The sequence below is a fragment of the Fulmarus glacialis genome, unplaced genomic scaffold (genome assembly GCF_000690835.1).
Source record: "Fulmarus glacialis isolate BGI_N327 unplaced genomic scaffold, ASM69083v1 scaffold13160, whole genome shotgun sequence".
In the NCBI taxonomy this organism is placed as follows: domain Eukaryota; kingdom Metazoa; phylum Chordata; class Aves; order Procellariiformes; family Procellariidae; genus Fulmarus; species Fulmarus glacialis.
In genome coordinates, this window is record NW_009187253.1 from 230,253 (window position 1) to 251,036 (window position 20,784).

The window sequence follows — 20,784 nt, forward strand, 5'->3', positions numbered from 1 at the left end:
GGGGGGGGAAGAGAGAGCAACAGAGAGAGAAGGGGGGAGTGGGGAAGATGGAATTATCTCAGTGTATGTCCTCCTACTGCCAAACTGATACCTTTTCCAGAAGTAGTCAATTAAGTTTTCTAAGATAACTTAGACTAAGCAGTTGCGGGGGCGGGGACAAAGCTGTGCTTCTTGGACAGATAAGAAGAAATTGCTGTATGGTTGTTGGTGGGTTTTTTTTTATGCATCCAACTATCACCTCCTCATAAAGTCATTTTTAATATCTTTCATAACATCTCTCAACACACATGTAAAATTCTTGTGCCCATTTAAACAAACAAACAAAAAAATCAGCAAGTACAACACTATGTAACATCATATAAAAGCATTTAAAGATCTGTATTTTTTCACTTTGATAGTAAATTAGTTATGACAGCCGTTCTCAAGAGTTTCTACAAATGAAACTATTACAGGTTACTTTTGTTTTAACAATAAAATGCTTCCGACTACAAATATATTGGGTAACAATTTCAACATACCACTGTGGTCACTTGGCAAGAGAGAGGCTAGATGTGACTTTTTTTTAAATATCCTTTTAAGATATTAAGAAAATATGTTACTCACACTTCTGAAACTAAGCATGATTAATCAGTGAGAATCAGTGATTAACTAATTCTATGCTTGAATAAAAAATATTAGATTTCTTGGGCTTTTAGTTTTCTGGCTAGTTGTCTAAAAAAAAAAAAAAACAAAACCCAAAAAACCCCCCACAAATCACCCCAAAATCAGCTGAAAACATTAGAACTTTATCTATATGAGAGGGATTGAGAACTGAGACCAATATAACCTGGCACTGCCTGCTCACAACATGATGACCTAACACTGCACAAATAAGGCCACTGCAAGTTATGGTGCAAGTTGCTTTCTGTATTCCCAAAGGCATTATTAGATCTTCAAGCAGCTTGTTGAAAGTAAGAGGAAAAATAGAACACTAGATGATTTGAAAAGACCTCTACCCTTAGATGGCCTAAACCTCCTTACTGCACTATATGGTGTGGCAAGTAGCCAGCAACTCTTGGATACTTCGTAAGAAGGAAATAAAATAAGGCCATGCAGGACTCAGCTCTGCATCAGAAGTTCCCAAAGTGCAACCCACAAACTATCTATGACCCATAAAAGCCTTCTTACTGAGCTTGCAAAGGGACTTCATTGTGGCCATCCTCAATGGAACCAGTTCATTAAGTCTGAAGCAATAACAGATTTCTTCCAAGTGGACTGGAGTTGGGGCAAGTGTCTGGGTGCTCAGGAGACAGGAGCTGTCTGCCACTAAGAGCCCAGCAAGCTCTGCAACTTGATGGTGTGGACGCTAGTGGGGCCCAGGAGTGCCGCCTTGTCAGAGATCCACCATAGAGTCCCAAATCATCGGGAAATGTGGAAGAGTCAGTAACGAAACCCCTTGCTTGCCGGGGGGATCACTAGATGTTTCAGACACCTCCCCTGCACTGAGCCAATCACATGCATACCACAACTCTCCATGGTCAGAACGTGATGTTCCAGGTCCCAAACAGATCAATAACACCTGTCTTAGAAGTAGCCAAATGCATTTTCAAAGAACTAGTATTTGGGACCTTAATGATGTATTAATTATCAAGTTATCATCAGTAATTTAGGTTTGAAAAAAACACCCAAGATTTACTTACTTTAGTACTGCTAGAAAAAAAAGCATTTACTCCATTTTTACCCCAATTTTAAGGGGGGGGAAGATATGCTGCTTCCCACCTATAAATAAAATAAATATTTTAAGTTTTGATTCATATTTGAATAAAATATAATTCACAACCCAAGTAAATTATAGAAGCGATCCTTAGTAAGAACATAATAAAACATCCAAACATGTGACAACTTGAACATTTTTAAAATTTTGAGATCTTTAACAAGATTTATTTCTATCTCAAAGTACTGTATTCTTTGTCATCCTCAAATTAAAAGCAAAATTGGGCTGCTGTCTTACAGATTCTCCTGTGCACTCTGTCACTGCTTTCCCAATATAAAATAAATGGAATGTCCCCAAGTGCCACTTGGGTAATAGTGGCAATGAAGATTCACCACTTCAGACTCCAGTACTATAATGTTTTTTTATCAGTCATACCTCATCTTCTGCATCTGCTGCAGAAGTTAACTTGAGCACAGCTTCACATTTCTCTTGGAAACAGCCTGCAAGGAAGTCAGCATGCCTCATGAACACATTCATTTCTTCACTGGTAGCTGGGTTCTTCTCACTTACTTTCGCCATTATCAGCTCTAACAAAGTAACTCTAGAATCAGAAAACAACTTGTTAATCAAATTCACTAAGCCATATAGAATTACCAGTAGAATAAGCAGATACAGTTGTTAAAAACAGTACAAACAATTAGCATGCTAGTAACAGAGCTGATTTTTAAAAATTAAGAAGTCTTATGAACCCTGGCAATCAGTTCCTGTTCACTGGTTTATTTCTGCACACCATTAATTTAATTCATCATTCAATTAATACAATCTGGCCAGACAGTCAAGTCAATATTTTTCTCAAGTCTATTTCAATTTCTAATTTCTTGTGTCCTAACATAACACTACTGTGACTGCCTATTCCGTATGTCTAAAATTTCCACCAAAACAGCTCTTAAAAGCTGTTGTTAAGTTCAGCAAAATAAACACAGACTATTTGACAGCTTCCGTTTGAAAATACCAGCTTTTCACAGCCCTTGCCTTGCACGCAGTCCTTCACCAATTCTCCTCTCCAACCCCCAAACCAATTCTGAGCAGAAACAGGGGAAATAAAAAGTGATATGCACTCGGTCCTTTACAGCTGTTTTATAATTGCCACTAGGTAGACTACAGTAAATGCAAGTTAATTACTCATATACCCAGTAAGAGTTATTCAGAGTATTAAACCAGCAAGTAAGTGAATACATAACGAAGCTGCTCTATAAAATGTACTTGGGTCATTCATTTTAAGAGCTTTAATGTCGTTTTATTTCTGATATCCCTTCATGTTGTTAGGGGCAAACTGGGAGTATTTTGTGGAAGCGGGACATTAACATGGCAGAGGCCCTCCTACAGCTTCCCTGTTCAACTCCAGCGCAGACGAGCACATGGGTTAGTGAAGTCCCACTGTAATTCTCTCAACCTGAAAGAGCGCTATTTATTGAATGAATTCAAGAGCAGGCTCAGGGTTTTCTTTCACTAAAATATTTGCAATTCAGATGGAAGGACTGACATTTAAACATGTGGAATAGTTCAAATGCTTTTTCTTTTTTTTAAATTTACCAAGCAGGTTGTCACAAGGGGAAGAGAAATGTCTTTTTCTGTGGAAAAAGCACGGTCACTGCTTTATTAACCTCCAAGAACCCACCCCTATTAATCACGTAACAGCTACTCAGTTCTTGCTAAACTCAACCCTCAATGTCATTAATACAGCTGCATTAAACAATTATCTGAATGAGGACAAAAAGCTTTTTCAACACGGTAGCACAGAAATGCGCTCAACACATTTGGGAAAGGGTGGACTCCAGACAGAAGGCTGTCAAACACTGGTAACCTCTCTCACAGGCTTCGCTTACGTTTGTGACAGAGCTCCAATACAGAACAGTCGTTCTGTTTGTTCTGCAGGTTACAGCTGGGTACCACACGCTTGCCCATCTACAAACTAGCAGAGTCCAGTTACCCAACATCCCTAACTGAACGAAGGCTTTCAGATTTGGCATACTATACAAAAATCAGGTTAAGTGCACAGACGTGTCATTCATCCCTAAGACAGGGCTAGATTTTACATGCCAGCTTTTACCAAGTTTAGAGCCTTTCAAGCATATGCTCAGCTAAGAAAACAGGCTGCTCACAGACTTTACGGTTACGGGAATTATTCCAATAAAATACTATCTCCTGCGTAACAGAATTCCAGCCAGCTATTGTTGCACCAATACTCCAAATAATACATGTTTAACAACGACAAGGAATCCTCCTGTAAAGAAGTTGGAGGGTCACCACATACTTGCATAAACTGTATTAGTGAGATGAAATTATTGCCAATAGGGGCATTTTTTGCATTACTCTTCCTCTTGCAATATAATTGAGTGTCCTTTTTGACAACCATAATCCTTTCGGAGAAATAGGAGTGACATCAAAACACCACCTGTATGTAATTTGTTTTAAAGTTTTCTGTTCTCTTTAGGCATTCATGTCAAAACTGTTTTCCTGAGTTTTCTTCCAGGCACAGTAATTCAGGACATACCCATCTTTCCCCTGAATTTCAAGCAAGTCTTGCCATTCAGACAACAATTTCCTGAAAGCAATGCTTTTTGTTCTGGTGCAAGTTCCCTTACATTCCTTTCTTCTATTGTTTCTCTCAGTTTTCTTCCAAGACTCACCCGCATTTTTCCAAGTTAGTTCTCCCACACAAAACAATTTGCTCATTTCTTTTAAATGGTCTCACAACTGTTTAGCCATTCAGACGACAGAGTTTGTTCCTACTTGTTTGCCTATAGCTAAGTACAACAGATACGACAACTGTTAGTACCAGTTTTAGCATGTCTCATAATGAATTTTTGTAACACTCAATTCAGTATCAAAAATATAATTTTGTGTATTATATTTATGATTATATTTCTATTTGGAAACGATGATGCCGTGTCATCTTCCTTTTCTTTAGGCACCACTTAGGAAGACTTTTTGTCAATCTTTTGCTTTTTTTCCCCCTAGCCAAATTTAAACCAGTTCTTCCCGAAGCTGACCAAATTGGCAAGAACTTAGAACAACTACTATAAAGTATTTGCAATCATCAGTAAACACATTGCTGTCTCCTACAGTCTGCAAATAAACCACAGCATAAAAGTGCAATTTAAATCTGGAAGCTCATTATTGCAAATTAAAGTGAAGTCCTGCTAAGCCTGTCTAAAAATAGTATCGGAAAATTCTATGAATTTTACTATCACCAAACAATTTTTGTATCAAGCGTGCTTGGTTTATAACTTCTTAGCAAGTGCCAGACACTTGGGACATTCTTTCACTGCGACTGGCACTTCTCTTTCCTGAAATGCTTCACTGACAGCAGTTCTATGAGACAAATTAGGTCCTTCCTCGATATTTTCCAATTCTTTCATCTTCAAACAATACTTGTAAGCATCCAATTAAATGAAAATTGGTAAATTTGTGAAGGACTATAATCCAATGCTACCTTCAGCTATTCTGTGTCTGTGAGCATTACCAAGAACAAAAACCCACCACAATATTGACATTAGCAGCCCCATAGCTGAACGTAAGCAAGAAGCGGTGCCGTTCACACCACCTGAGTGCCCATTTCCCTGATGGTAATTTGATCAGTGGCTACATCATTCACTGAGAACACTTCACATGAAATAACACAAAAAGCAAAACTAAAGATGCAAGTATAGCTGAGCATCTTAAAAACACCTGAAACTATTCATTTGCATTTTTGTTGTTATTAATCAAAGCAAGACCCCTTCTTAAAAGGGACAACACAGATGTACTCATTTTGAAGATTTTACAGTATAATTAAGACTATCAAGGCATCAAATTACATTGTCCATGCTCAAGGCTAACCTGGATTAAAGCAAAGCAGGCTTTTTCTAAATACTTCCGACAAATACTTGCACACACGTGTAGATGGCAAAGAATTCAAGAATCTACAATCTTTTGGCTCAATACCATAGCCATATGTTTCTGCAATAATCACTTGCAGAGAAACAGCAGGCATTACCACATCATCATACACTTTTCAAAGCCAGAATACTATTAAAGAAGCTGATTGTATTATCACAGTATTTATTTCAGGCCATTTGCAAACTCAGACACGCAACACCAAAGTGCTTAAATTTGTTTGGAAACGAAAGAGAAAGTAGTCCAGAAGGAATTTGTCTTTTAATTGAAAATTCAGATTCCAGATCCACTTCTACAACAAGAACTACTTCACAGCATGCACCATGGCCACAGTATCACAAATGCACTAGATTTCAATTACAAGGAAATACTTTGAATAGTGCGAATACTGTGAATAGTGCAAATAACTGCCGTTACGCAACTACATATACTTTGGTTATCTAAGGCAACTGCCAACTTTAAGAGTCACCACTAACGTACGTATTCGCAAACTTTCTCAGCATAGTTAATTTCGTTTCAGTAAATACATTTAAAGTAAGCGTATTTAATGTGCATGATAGAGAATACTGTAACTGAGAGTTACCATATATTCATGAGCTCAAGCTGCTTTCCCCAGACACCTCAATACCACAACTGTCCTTTCTTTACTTATATGACTTAGTCAGCCTTATTGGACACCCAATGCGGCAACTCCTGCGGTAAAGGCTCCTTGTCTCATTTTGAAACAATGAATTCCCTATGCTTTGGTTTATACGGTTACGTTTTTCTCCAGTTAATGAGTCAAAATGTTTTTATCTGAATTGGATTTGTTTCCTCATATATCTCAAAAGAATGCATTCTTAAAGATGCTAACATTATATAGGAAGATGCCACAGCAGGGTTTTCTTCTATAGCTCAGATGCAAAAGGACTATTTCTACACCACTTACTTCCATATGTTTGACACTAAATTAAGCAGTATCAAACTCGTAATAAACTGTACTATGATTATGTTTTTGAAAACCTTAACTGAGTTTGTTTGATTTGCAGAACTCTTGGGATTATAATAAATTCAGCAAATATACTGTGACTAGCCATCCTGCATGTGATCATCCATATGATGCTACACCAAAAGCCTTTCAGTCAAGGTAGCCGATCACCGTCTGCAGCACGGTGCATGCAACAAATACAGCTGAGACCTTTCTAGAAACTAGTTACATCTATTGCTTTAAGTACAACAGAACAACCTGACCCAGTCCTGGCTGTCCTCAAGGGGATTACGAAAACTGCCATTCAGGACATCCCCCAAAAGAATTAAATCTAGCTCATTCACTTAAAACAGTCCTTCATGCTAACTGGTTAAGGAGCCCCTACCTCCAGGCACAGTAAGCACACAGCTCATATTCATTCCCATTTGGTCAGCCTGAATAAACGAAGATGACAGTATTTCCCTCCTTATCATTCCCATCCCTTGTTTTCCATCCCATACCTATACATTAATGAAATTTTATCTATGGTTCTCAACCTATCATATACTCTTCCTTTTCCTGTCATCCCTTTTGTTTCTTTATAATCTCCGATCAGGGTCTGCACCCCATTTGTAATAACACTGTGGCTTTAGTCACAGCAAAAAACACAGGAAAAAAAACATTAAGGGACTGCTTTATCTTTCACCTTCAAAAACTATAGGGGGAACTTGCAGTTTCCCTAGGCGAATGGAGAACAAAGTAGCCATGTTGAATACATAAACCAGATCACTAGATCTTCAAGCAGTTGGAGGAGCTGTAGAATTATACTACAGGATTTCCCAAAGTTGATTATTATAACAAAATAAATTTTTTATCTCCCCCGATTCTTTATTAAAGCAATTGTAGATGAGCATTTTCCCAATTATAGCAATGGCCATTTCCCATCAATTCAGCATACATTTACTCAAACGCTTGAAGGAAAACTAGCTAGTTTCTTTCAAGGTGAAGGTTTGTTGAAGCATTTTATATTTTAAATAAATGATTAAGTAATCACGGGCATCTGTGCATCTATGTTTATTAGGTTCTGCTAACCAGTATTAGATACACTTCCAACTTTAGTAAAGGCTTCCTTTTAATTTCTTGTAATTATAACAGGAGTATGAACAGCGGAGGACATTTCAAATACAGCTATAAAACACTGCAGGGTGTGGTGCTCTTATGAAATCAAGACACAGGCATGAAATATTGTCTCTCTTTTTTTTTTTTTTTTTTTTTTTTTTTTTCCTTCCAAAAAAACCTAATTATTTTGTCAAATTTCTTTACTGCGTAATGGCGCCAACCTGGATTCTGCAACCCTACATAAATCACTGCCAGTTGTGGCTAAGCTGTAATGTTAACCAACCAATTTAAAACCATTACTGACATAGAAACATGTATTTAGAGATTTTGTGCCAACTATGAAACCACACAGTTTTTCAATCATGTGAACAGGATACTCTATATGGAATGCTAAATACTAAAAGCCACACTGGTTTTTGGGGTTACCTTTCTTGATTGCTCAGTTTGGCATAGAGGGCTTTTACCAACTCTGGACATTTCAGCAAATGGTCTGTAACAATCAAGAACCTAAAGAAAAAAAAAAGCGTTACTGGTGCTACAAAAACAGCATCTACATTTACTCCAAATGCTGCTGGTTATTTTTACTTGTAGATGACCGTGTAACATGCTTCTGGTCCTATTTGCTAATAGACAAATTGTCAAAAAATAACTGCGCATTGTTCTGCAGTATTTTTCCTAATACAGCAATGGCCATTTCCCATCAATTCAGCACACTTTTACCTAGATGCATGAAGGAAAGCTGGTTAGACTCTTTTACCAGTTATACAAAAGGCACACCACAATTCAAATAATAAAACACTCATCCAATCGTTTATGCATCTCAACAAAAAGCCAAAGTTCAAGCTTGAAAACTATTAACCTGCTCGTCACAACACTGTTTTTAAGCCCACCAAACAGTCAAAAATATGCCCAAATAATTTATCTTTTAACGAAATTCTAACAAAGCATCAGAGCAAATGGAAAGTTCTTTGTCAGATGCAAGGTAGCAAAATACTGCTCTCAACTTACAAAAATACCCTCCTTGTGTAATAGGAACCTAAGCTGATAACCAAATTAACTCCTTGCTCTATGAGGCAGGTCAGTCTACTCTTGCGCTAATGCCAGTATTTACACTGATCACTTTCCCAAGCACTATTCACAGCAGTCAATAGCAGATGCTAGTCATTTAATTTCAACCCAGACAGGTACTCTCAGCATTATGGGAAAAAACAATGTATGTAAAAATATTTTTCTCCTCAAATTACATTCCTAGGAGTACTGACAGTGTTATATATGCTGCATAGGTATATGCATACTAAACTATGCATTTTTTAAAGCAGCGTGTCTATCTACTAAGTATAAAATTATTACAGGTCAAGCCTCAGAGCATCCTCTGAGCTGATGAAGATACTGAGAAAGAACAGCTAAACCAATATGAAAACAAAGTGATTTCAATATTCCCTCCACCTCCTCCCTACTTTTCACTTTGCTGACAGCCTTTTATTTTGTGTATCCATAATCCACTACATAGCTAACATGAAGATCACACAGAAGCCTTCCAGCTGCAATGAAGTATTTTTTGGACAAATACTCAATGACAATGGGGGAAATAGGAGAACAAGAAGTTCAAAAGATTAATAGCTATTATATTTCGAATGGTAACTGTGGACTTAGCCAGCATCTGGTTCAGTTACTGTAAACTAGACGTTTGTAAGAGGGGGAGGGAGAAGAAAAGCTATTTTGTGCTGTGCTTTTTTTAACTGGTATTTGTGCACACTTTCAAGGAAAAAAATAGTATAGGCGTAGGGAATCATCAACTTAAAACTGGCATTCTGAGCAGTGCAGCATTGATTCAAGAGTTTCTCAACACAAATGTGAATCTACAAACTTCCCCAAAGTCAATAGCACAAATGTATTCCAACTGAGCAGCGCAGACTCAGCCATAACAACCGAATCAAGCCATCAGCAGGGCAGTCAAGGGGAACACTTCTACAGTTCCTGAACCAACAATTCACAGCATACAAGCCAGCCACAGTTAAACCTTCAGAATGGTAACAACTGACTATATTTTTTAAGGATTTGAGTAGAAACAAATGCTTTTATCTGGAGCTGCAGAAGAAAAAAAGCATAGTAATCGGAGTTGTGCAGAACACAGTACTTAGCCTCATAATGTACAAATTTCAGCTGACAATGAATTATGGTAAAAGAGTATTTAAGGGGACAATCTGGAGCCCGGTTTTTCAATTTTGCAGTTGGGACTATGAATTTAAATCTTAATTTTCATGACTAACATTACTTTGAGGAAATCTTCTTGACTATTTGCCTTGTAGTTAAAAAGTGATCAATAATTATCACAAAAAGATCTAATGCTACTAGGTGCACATTAGTGATTACTCTTGCAAAGTGGAAGACCTGTATTTTAGTCGTTACTTGGGTCTACACTCCTGTATTTATTCATACACACCTTTCATGTTCTGTGGACTAGACTTCTACCGCCTGAGGAGCTTGCAGCATTTCAGAATAAAGTTTCTCCTTATAAAGGCGCATAGACTTCTGCATATGCTTCTTACCCTTTTAATTTCATGACATGATGTAATACCTCAGAAATTTCTTCTTCTGTATGTAAGTTTCTCTTTTACATTACCCACTTCCTGAATTACTGTATCATAAAGAATAGAAGCACTAGCATATTTTGTAAGAGCATCTTATAAGAGCATCACCAAGAGATAACAGAAGAATTAGTAGTGGAATAAAGCACTTTCAACGCTTGCTACCGTGCCCAGAAATTTTGGTGGTAGTTAAGCAAGGATGCAGCAAATTAAATCTATTATCTTTAGTCCTCAGCTCTCCTGTTTTTCATTTGGGGCAGGAGGAGAAGAGGAGGAAAAGTAAGACCATCCACAACTCTGAAATAAAAAAAAAAGACATTCAGTTTTGGGTTACTGACTGAATATGGCATTTCAGATGCACACAAAAGGCTTTGGTAGGAGATTTAAACTCTCTTTGGGGGCCAACAGCAGAACCACCGGGATAAATTGAGGACCACTGTAATTTAGTGGAGGAAATGGTGAAAATTAAAGTTGTTATGCAAGCGTAACACAGTAACAAATGAACAGTGTTAAATATGCCAATTTTCTTGATTTTTTAAAAATTGTTTGGCTAAAATCCTAAAAAAAATCAAATGCTTACATAGTAGATAAATACAAGAGGAGATGTTCAGTTCAAAGATTTTACAATAGCACAAGGGCTGCATTGTACCAAATTGAACTTGAGAAGCAGCCAAGATGAAATGGTATAAGCTACATTTGCGCTCAGTGTATTCCAAATGACCACTAAGCTTGCTCCAATCAAAGCCGGGTGTAAGCAATCAACTTTATCATCAAATGTCATGCTCCATATTAAGTTGATTTGATCCCATTAGCAAGTTTAGAGAACACTGTCCTCGGCCTCAGAAAATGAGGAAGAAAACCCCCACAAATGTTTTAGAAGAAAGAAAAAAAAAAAAGACATGGTGATTCTCTATTTGATCAGCAAACTTCTCTTCCAATCTCAAAACCAAAAGCATTTTTCATCATCTTACAATAATGCCACTCTATCCAAAATACTTAGTAAGAACTTAAAAATAGCTATTTTTACTGCAGTTTGACAAACAAATGTAAGAAATCATCCAAATTTTGAAGAAAAAAAGAAGAAAATTTAGACAGCTAACCTTTCAAAGCCATATCACCAGCCTTTTTAGATGATAAAAAAGCAATATGCCTTATGAGGAACTGTTTGGGACCAGAACATATTTTAGAAGCAGAAGTATTTTGTCCTTGCACAGGAATATAAGCACCCTATCAAAACTATTTAAAAAACAATTACAAGTATAAAGCTACTTAAACAAATGGAACACATGTGCTGTCATAAAGACCTCTAGAAACTAGATAATTCATCCCACTCAAACACCAGCACTTCTCCCTCAAAAGAAGAACAAGGAAACACATTTCCACATTTAAGGCTTAACCCCAAGTATCAAGCACCACAATACTCCTCTCCTGAGCTGAATCAAGCACAACAGTGAACATCCTTCCATCTTCAAAAGGCATTACCCATAATGAATGCATCCTCCTTAGAGGCCACGATACTGTCCACCAAGTCAACTCGCAGGTCTAGAAGACTGAGTTCAGATTACCTGTAATATTTCTCTGATTCAGAAGACACTCTCATTCAATTTGATAGCTAAGCTAAAAAGATGTTCTCGCTAAAAAGAGATTTATTTTTACTTATGCGCAAAGTCGGAATAATTTTTTTCTGAAGAGCTACCCAGAAAAAACTGGAAGATGATTTGCAATACAATCACTTCCTGCTCCTCCCTCTCCACAAAATATACAAGAAGAAAGAGGTGACAAGATAAATAAATGTGTGAGGCTGGCTTTGAAAGATTGAGGAAATTTGTGCCAATACACTGCTACTGCAAATAGAAAGTAGAAGCTACTCAGTTCTCTACAATTAAGGAAACTTTTCCAATTGTCAGTACTATTTAAAACCACAGTTGAACTTGGAACCTGCAACATAACTCCAATTTTCCTGGAATTAAAAATAAGAGTTACTTTCTGGAGAGTAGAAGAAGGGGGTGCGGGACACCCTAAACTATCAGAGAGGAGAGACAGAGTTGCCAGCCCAAAATGGGAAGAAAAAAAAAAAAGGTAACGTTTTTTGGTTTCTGCACCACAAGCATACCAATTAAGCAACAAGCACTCTACTGAGGAGTTCCATCTTTGCCTTTAAACCCTTGCCCATGGGCAAGACTCCTTGCCACAGGAGCACTAGTTTCTGTCCACACTTCTTTCCATAAGCCAGGACAAAATAACCAAATGCAAAAAATGGGGAGGGGGAGCCCCACATCCTAATCTTTACAGTCATCATTGAGCTGTGGTTTCAAAAAGAGAAAGTGGATGTTCAGAAAATCTTACTTCCAATGCCAAACAGCTGACCACACTCTTAATATCATTCTTCTGGAAGCCAAAAGGCATATTACGCCTCCTATTTTAAAATGGAGGATTTTTGTTCCTTGCTCTTCAGGAATCAAAAATACAACCTGTTTCTTCTTTGCATAGTAGCTACGCTGCCCCATGCACACATTTGGAAAAACTGATGACGCAAGCTGTACTCTCATCTCTAATGGAACCACCGAAGTATTTCTAAAATAAACAGCTTTTAGAATACACATTGGTCTCAGGATAAATTATAATGTAATTTTGTACTACTTTTTCCTAATTATTTTACAAAACACATGTTTGCAGGTTCAATATTCTAAAATAGATCTCATGTGGCATTCTGTGCTGGCTTCTCTTCTAAATACAGTAGCTTCTAAACTGTGTGACACACTTTTCTGCTGTTGATTAATACAAACCCGAAAGGGAATGGATGTGGATGTGTGGGGAAACACAGAGGAATGACTTTTTAAAAGGCTCCACAATTTTCCAGAGCCTATGGCATAGCTCTCTGCACATTTTAAGAAAAAGCTTTTACTGAAGGGCTAAAAAAAAAAAAAAAAAAAAAGGCAGTGCTTGGCAAACCTTTTCAGCATACTGCACATATGACAGGGAACACTGCTTGTGCTTTCCTCTTTCTTTGGAACTGCAAAGGAGTTTGTTATGGAGGACTCTTCAGACCTTAGTAGTAATCACATAGAAATAGAGTGAGTAGGAAATACATTCAGATACTGAAAAGTGTATTCCAGCTTTGTTTCCTAAAGGAAGGAAATGTCCAATTCCCAGATAGCATCCTTTGGTAGGCAGCAGCTGCTGCAAGAAAGCAGCACTGGAAAAAGAGTATTAGCTCATAGAGTAAGTATATTCGCTTATACGTTTAAGATATATTCAACTTAATATGTCAACACTTCAAAAGAATTAGATCAACATACCATCACAGAGGTATATTGGAAAGATGGAAGATACATGGAAAATAGATTATTGTCTCACAAGGACTTGAAAACCATGCTCATCCCTTTGAATAGAAACAGAAGATGGAACATAGGGGTGGAGGAAGCAGAACGAAAAGATGCATAATGCAGAAAGACTCACAGTTTAAGAGACAGATCTTCTGCTCTTAGGAAACAGATAGAAAGGAACTAAGTAATACTAAAAGGAAAAAAAAAAAGATCACAAGAGGCTGGAAGCAACAGAACTCAAGTTGAGAGTTTTAAAAGCTTTCCACGTGCAAGGAAGTATTTGAGAGGGAATGCTAATCCCACAACTGTGATCATGAGCAGAGCAAGCTGGAAGCAACAGATCATAACCAATGCCTGAAAGGGGGAGCCTGCATTAAAGGACAAGGTCTCAGAACTAAAGATAGGACAGGAACTGTCACTCATGCACCAGGCTGTAGCAGCATGAAGTTTTTCACCAAAGGTAGAGGGTATTAATTCTTAAGCTAATAGCCTAGATAGTAGCTGCATGTTGGAAAGAACAACATGTTTTCTAGAAGACAACTGCACAGCAAAGAACCGTCAAGGAGATAGGATCATTTAATTAGTGTATGCCATAAATCAAACCAAAGAAAGGAAACTAACTTGTTTCTGCAGAGCCAGTGTCTTTGCAAAGACATATGCTTTGAAGTATATTCTGTAACATCATGCTCCTTGAAACTTTCTGAGCAGCAAGCTCTGGGCAATCTTCGCAAGCCCTACTACAGATCCAAACATTCAGGACAAGACAGGTAAGTTTCAACGGCTTTCAGTCCTGAAAACTTCCAGTTTCTTCTTGCTCTAAGATTTTAGCCAAAAGCTACAAAACAAAGGGGTATACAGCTAGTCAGGCAATGTTTTGAAGAACCTCAGTTGGAGATACACAATCTGCCTCCTCAGATCATTGCTCTTGGGAGTTAGACCAGCAGCAGCAACCTCGGGATTGCTAGCCCGAAACAAGTTCAGGAGCTGTGTTGACTAGAAATTTAGAGGCAGTTTAAAAATACATTGTTTAATATATGTTAATTAACACTATTTTAAAATGCCACTCAGCATCTAGTATTAAAGATGGCAAAGGTAGCAACATTAAAAAAATCTTGGAGCTGTTTAGAGGCTCAAGCTTCTAAAAGAGAGAGGAGGAGGTATCAGTTCTTAAATCAAGAGAATATTTATTAAATGTGTGAATTACGTTCTGCAACTTCACAGATTTCAGAGATAGAAGCATTTCTGATGCTTACAAGTAACCACAAGCTTAATGAGATGAGCCTTCAGACCATCTGGTCTGGATAAACAGGTATGATCATATGAGGACTGAATACAAAATTTGACCAGGGCATTCCTTACAGAACTGACTTTCTTCTTAAATTTATTAACTATTTCTTAGCTCATAGAATGCAACAGAAAATACTGAATAAAAAGTGTATCACTCATGAAGTCGCACTTAGGTGTACATCACAGCACTGTTACCTCCCTTTTTTCCAAGTTCTGAGGCAATTTTTGTTATGCTGTCAACCTACAAACACGTTTTAAAACCCATCAGTGCTTATAGTCTCAAAACCTCACTATGCTGATCTGCAAAATAGCTCTCCTCTGTTTCAAAAACTGCTTAGAAAGTGGATGGCTTGGCTTTCCATCACTGATTAGATTCAGAAGTTGCTAAACTGAGGTCTTACTTCCCATAACCCACCCCTCTCAGGAAGCACAGCAGCACTTCAGACATTCCCTCTTCCCCAACGGAAGATCCTTGTCTTCTACCAAACATCTCGTGATTCGAGAAGTAGGCAAATGTGACAGGAAAATTCCAGAAAGCTATGTCCTGCCTTTAGAGAGGTTTAAAGAGGTTTCCTCCGCCCTCTTTAACCGGGAGAGGGGTTTATGGAAGACAGAAGAGGAATTGCAAAAGGTCCACTACCAATAGCTGCTTCTAAAAAATGATCTCTGAGGAACTGCTTAGAATAATCTCAGATTTCCTCTGACAAAGCCTTCTCCCTATAGAACTGCTGTGAGACTAGAACTGCTGCTCTTTCCACTTGGAAAGAGGCTCCTCCTGAACTTTCCCTAAGGACTTTTACAGCTTGGAGATGGAAAACCAGGCTCTAAACATGAATGTGGGATCATGAACAGAGGAGGAATTGCAAATTCACCAAGAAAAGATTTTAAAGATGTGCTTGCCCTCCTGTGATGGGTGAAGAGTAGAAAACCCATATGCTAGCTGAATGGAGTAGTGAGGACCCCATGGGAGAGACTACAGTTCAGCCAATGGCCTTAAATCCAAATATTTGTCCTGGATGTCCTCTCTCTGTCCTAACGGTTCATGGCAGCAACTGCAAAAATAACTTGAGCATCTTAAGTGTTTATTTGTGGAATCCATTGGATACTAACTTAGAGGAACATTAAGTCATAAATTTCAGTGCACAATAAAAGAAAAGGGAATAAAATTGGGAATAAAAGTTTTGCCTATAACCAAAACTCGCCTGGTTATTCAAAGAAAGATTTTCAACACCTAAAAGCAGCGTTTGACAGCAAGAAAGCCCAGCCAAGAGGAATAAACACATGAGGCATTCACTTTTTATTCGGTGTAATACGAAACCAGATGCTCCAGCTGAGAGGCAAGAAGGTAGGCAGGAATTAAGTAATATTTTTTACTTTAAACGTAAGAACATCTTAATTTCAGTCATTTGTGAGTCCAGCAGTGAGCATAACCTCCTGGAAGAAGAATAGTTTGTATTTCAGCTGAGCCATATAATGCCATAACAGCTGCTTAAAAATGGTTGCTGTGCACTTCGTTAGCTGTGGCGCAACAGACCCAAATCTTTACAAGAGTACTGGCTCTGTTGCAAATACCGCGGCTATGTAAATTCGTTTAAGCAATCCTAGCGGTATGTACTTCAGTGAGAGCTGAAGTAAAGCTCCAAATTTTCAATGAATTGCTGACAAAATATTTTTTCTACAGTCCAGAGAGACGTCCAAAGCTTAGCTTCGACTTTATAAGAAAAGGGACAGAAATCTTTTTATGCACTTTTACATGATTATATCTCACGCATACTCTCCCATATCAGAAAGTAACATAGTTCCTCGATGAGGAGGAAAAAAAAAAAGTAGTACTTTAGTAATGAACCAAGAATTAGTTCAAACCAGCAAGATTATATGCAATGATAAAAATGGACACCAAAGCAAAAGCAGCAATACACAGAGTCCAAACTTATTCTAAACATATCCTCAAAATGACTGTGTCTGTCTTTCACACACCTAATTGTAAAAAAACCCTGCAATTCATTCAATATCCAAAAATGTTTAGAAACAGAAGGCTCTAATGAAAGAATAGCTAATACCGGCACAAGGCACATGCAAACCTACACAATTTCAAAAGCTATCCTGAAAAGACAGCATTACTACATGTAAGAAACAACACTGACCCAAGGACAAAGCTTAGGTTTTCACTTATCATTGTCAAAAAAAATGTTCTTATATTAAAGACAAGAATCTTCAGCTTTCATCAGCCAAAGTAAATAACATTACTTCTACCAAAATGAGAAATCCTGTTTACTGTTCAGCTTTTCTGTTCACAGCAAAGTACATGTTAGGAAGCCATTTCTGGACACTGCCTGCTCTGCCTGATCACAGGAACAGAGCAGCGCTTTATGCTAGTAAATGGAAAGTGGTGAAAAGTTCACAACAGTTTCCTGCAGAAAATAAATGCAACATGGCTGGCATCAGTAGAGCTTTCCCCTAAATTCGGAGAACCGGCAGAGAAAACTGCTCAAGTAGGCAGGACACAAGAAAGCCAGCACAAGAGCTGGCTGGCTTGCTTCCAGCTGCTCTGAAATAGGAAAAAGGAAAGAAAGCAAGCAAGCAACAGAAGGTATCATCATTAAATTACACAATTGTATCCATCCACATTTATCTCACAGTAGAAGGGTTAGTGCTAATAAAAGAAACAGACTTTCAGACCCAACTCAAGACTACCCTCAAAACAAACCAATTCTAATATCTTAGAAAGAAGAGAAAGCTATCTGGACTGGGAGGTTCAGCTGTGTGACATCAGGTGTAATACTCGTAAACGCTCTTACAGTACATGCTTTACAAACGGGAAAATGATAGAAAAATGCAATGAAGAACCTGAGATACAAGCTGCAGGTACCTTGTGAAAATGTAGTCAGTTATTCATAGCATTAAACGAATATCCTCTGTAATTAAAGCTAAAGTAAGAACAACTTGTGGCCTATGAAATACATGCTGTGTTAATACTGCCAAGATAACAGGAAAAAACCTCAATAATTTGCAAAAAAAAGATATTGCAAGACTTTACAATGATTGTTCTACTTGAAACAAGACTATTAACTTTGTAGGGTCTTCCAAACCTTTAACTACACAGAAATACACCATGTAGTATAGGCTCACAAGAGGCATGTATGGTCTAAGATAAAAGCATTACATTAGTGTAACACACTGACCTATTGCTAACTGGAAGAGGGGAGAAAAAAGAAAAAAAAAAAAAAACACAAAACCAGAAAAAAAAAGACTTTGTTTAAATCAGTGTTGCGTAAGGAAGCGTACACACTAGCAGATTTCCATTGAAAATATGAAAAACAAACCTCTTACACCAATCTTTTTTTTTTAAATAAAAAAAGTATATGAAAATGTTACTACACCAAGTAGAGCAAAGATACTACATGTATTCCGACACATAAATATCATTGTTTCTTTCAGGATGGAAATAACTTTTTTTTTAAAAATCTAATATGAAGAATGAACATATTTTGCCATTTAAATTACCCTCAGCCATGCCAAATACTATCCCACAATAAGAACAGATGAACACGAGGGAGAACCAGAGAGTAAATGTGTTTCTTGAGATGGGAGATGTAAGAAATGGAGTATTAGAAGAACAAATGAAATGAGGATCAAGAAATGGGGGGAAATAGGTACAAGATGAATCACAAAAAGGCTCTAGTGCTACAAAAAGACAGAAAAATCAGTCCCTTTCTAGCAAGGGACTTTCTCACTTTCAAGGTAATGCTGTTTGAGTACCTATTCAATGCTTGATACTGCACTGTTGCAATACTTTTTGGTTTAGATTTTGCAGTTGTGAATGCACTTTACCTGTGTTGACTTGAAAACAGTGCCAACATTATCGAAAGATTTCCATTTATAATTCGGTTCAAGACGACTATATAAAATGCCAAGAAACTTATACTACAAACTTATTACTTCTTTCAGTTGGGAAAACTGATAACGAGCTTTGAGACTTAACTAGCCAATTTTAAAGTACTATGAAAGAAAACCAAATGTATTATTTTCTTAACACCTGGAAGATATTCCAATGCTTTTTGTATATTTACTGTATGAAGAACTCAGAATTCTGAGAGGAATTAGAGGGCGAACATTCTGCAACTGCGTTATGGCAGGACTAGGATTACTCTTTTCTACCCACCTCTTTTCCTTCATCACGGTCTTATATCTTCTGTAGAAGTTTGCCTCTCTTGAATTTCAAGACTACCCTGAAGAGAGACCATTTCCCACCCATATCAAACATCCATAGCGGAAATAAGACATTTTCATCGTAACATCAACAGAATGCACTTCAGACCAGAAAGATCAAGGAAATAGATACCTCGGTATTTATTTTGATGCTGCATTTATTCTGCAATTACCTTCAAAATATAAATTTAACAGCATGACAACCTCTTCCAGCTCTCCCTGGCTTTCGTATCTCAGTCAAAATACATTTCAGCATCTCTTCAATACATAAAGAAAATTAAGGATAATTATCTGAAAAGCAATCTTTCATATGTGCTTATATTGACAGATGCCAAAACTAAAGACTCAGTTTGTCATTTTTGAAATAGAAGTCTGGTCGCCTGACCCTGAAACTTTGCTTTCTGAAAACTATCTATGTCCTAAGCAAATTGACCTGGTTATGAAAAAAGCCCAGCCACAAACAAATTTTAAAATCATTTTTTTGAGTACAAAAGCAAACTATTAAATGACATTTGCTTTTCATTTAATCATCTTAACTCTGTTTAGAGACTTTCCGAATAACTAGTAAAACCCTGACAATTCTTCCTAATTAAATTTTGAATTTAAACATGACCTTCAAAAGAATGCTACAAAACATACAAACTATCTTTTTTCCCCGCCTTGGAATGCACCATATAACAATTAACTGAATGTGTATCCTTGCCGATGCAGGGCAGAACATTTCTCAAATGCATAATTGATAACAATATTTACAAGAACGGCTATTAGCAAAAAATATAAAAGCTCAATGGAATAAAACCACTGATTAGGTGCTCTTAACATATGAAAATGAAACGTGCAAGATTCACAAACAAAACGTCTTCTCTGTTTTGGTATAAAAATGATTGCATGTTGCACTAGACAACAGATTTGAGGAAAAAAAAGACAGCAAAAAACCCCCACATTTTATGTAGTACTCACAAGTACTCATACAAGTCTTCCTAGCATGCCCCAATAACCAAAGTCTGTAAGACTATATTCTGCGTTAACTTTATTTCAAAAATCTCCACAAACCAGCACACAAGTATAAATGAGTTTGCATTCTAGAGCCCTATTTCATTAAAAAAAAAGACCATGATTTTAAAATTCTTGTCTATATCCTCAACAAAAATGTAGTCTTATTTTAGAAGAAATCAAAACAGTCAGTGAAAGTATCATGAAAATTACCTCTGTACCAAATTACTAACTTCTAAATATATCTCCATTTACTACTTAGCAGTGTCACAAATTTAGACATTTTAATACAGAGATTTACACTAGAAAAGCACCTAATTAAGGGGGCAGAGGGGAGGGAATCTAAAGATACATACGACCACTCAGACTCCAACTGCTCTTTGTAGACTTTCAGGACATGGAGAGCCACAGTCAAGTTCCCAGGATCCAGTAGTTCTCTCACTTTCTCTGAATTAAGGCAGGTGAACAGGACCATACAACAATAGGCAACAATTTTCTCATCACTGTATGTTAGGCATGTCCTTCAAGAGAAAATAAGGAATTAAGAGAGTAAGTTAAAACTGACCCTGGAAAAACAGATTAGTGGCATTCAGCTCGTTAAGTTGTTGTTCTTTGCTGTCTTTTAGAGAATCATGAGTTTGTCATTGCCTAAGAGGGATAGAAGTCATCTGCAAAGAAAAACAT

At 37.3% G+C, this 20,784-nt stretch overlaps 1 protein-coding gene across 1 annotated transcript in view; it reads right to left on the reverse strand.

Annotated features, from left to right (window-relative positions):
• ATXN10 (ataxin 10) overlaps window positions 1–20,784 on the reverse strand; it is a 99,395-nt gene that overhangs the window by 54,528 nt on the left and 24,083 nt on the right. The window contains exons 4-6 of the mRNA XM_009574517.1: window positions 20,457–20,621; window positions 8,124–8,204; window positions 2,129–2,294 (exon numbers count right to left, since the gene is read on the reverse strand). Of these exons, the coding sequence (XP_009572812.1) occupies window positions 2,129–2,294; window positions 8,124–8,204; window positions 20,457–20,621 (412 nt within the window). The remainder of the gene's footprint in view (window positions 1–2,128; window positions 2,295–8,123; window positions 8,205–20,456; window positions 20,622–20,784) is intronic.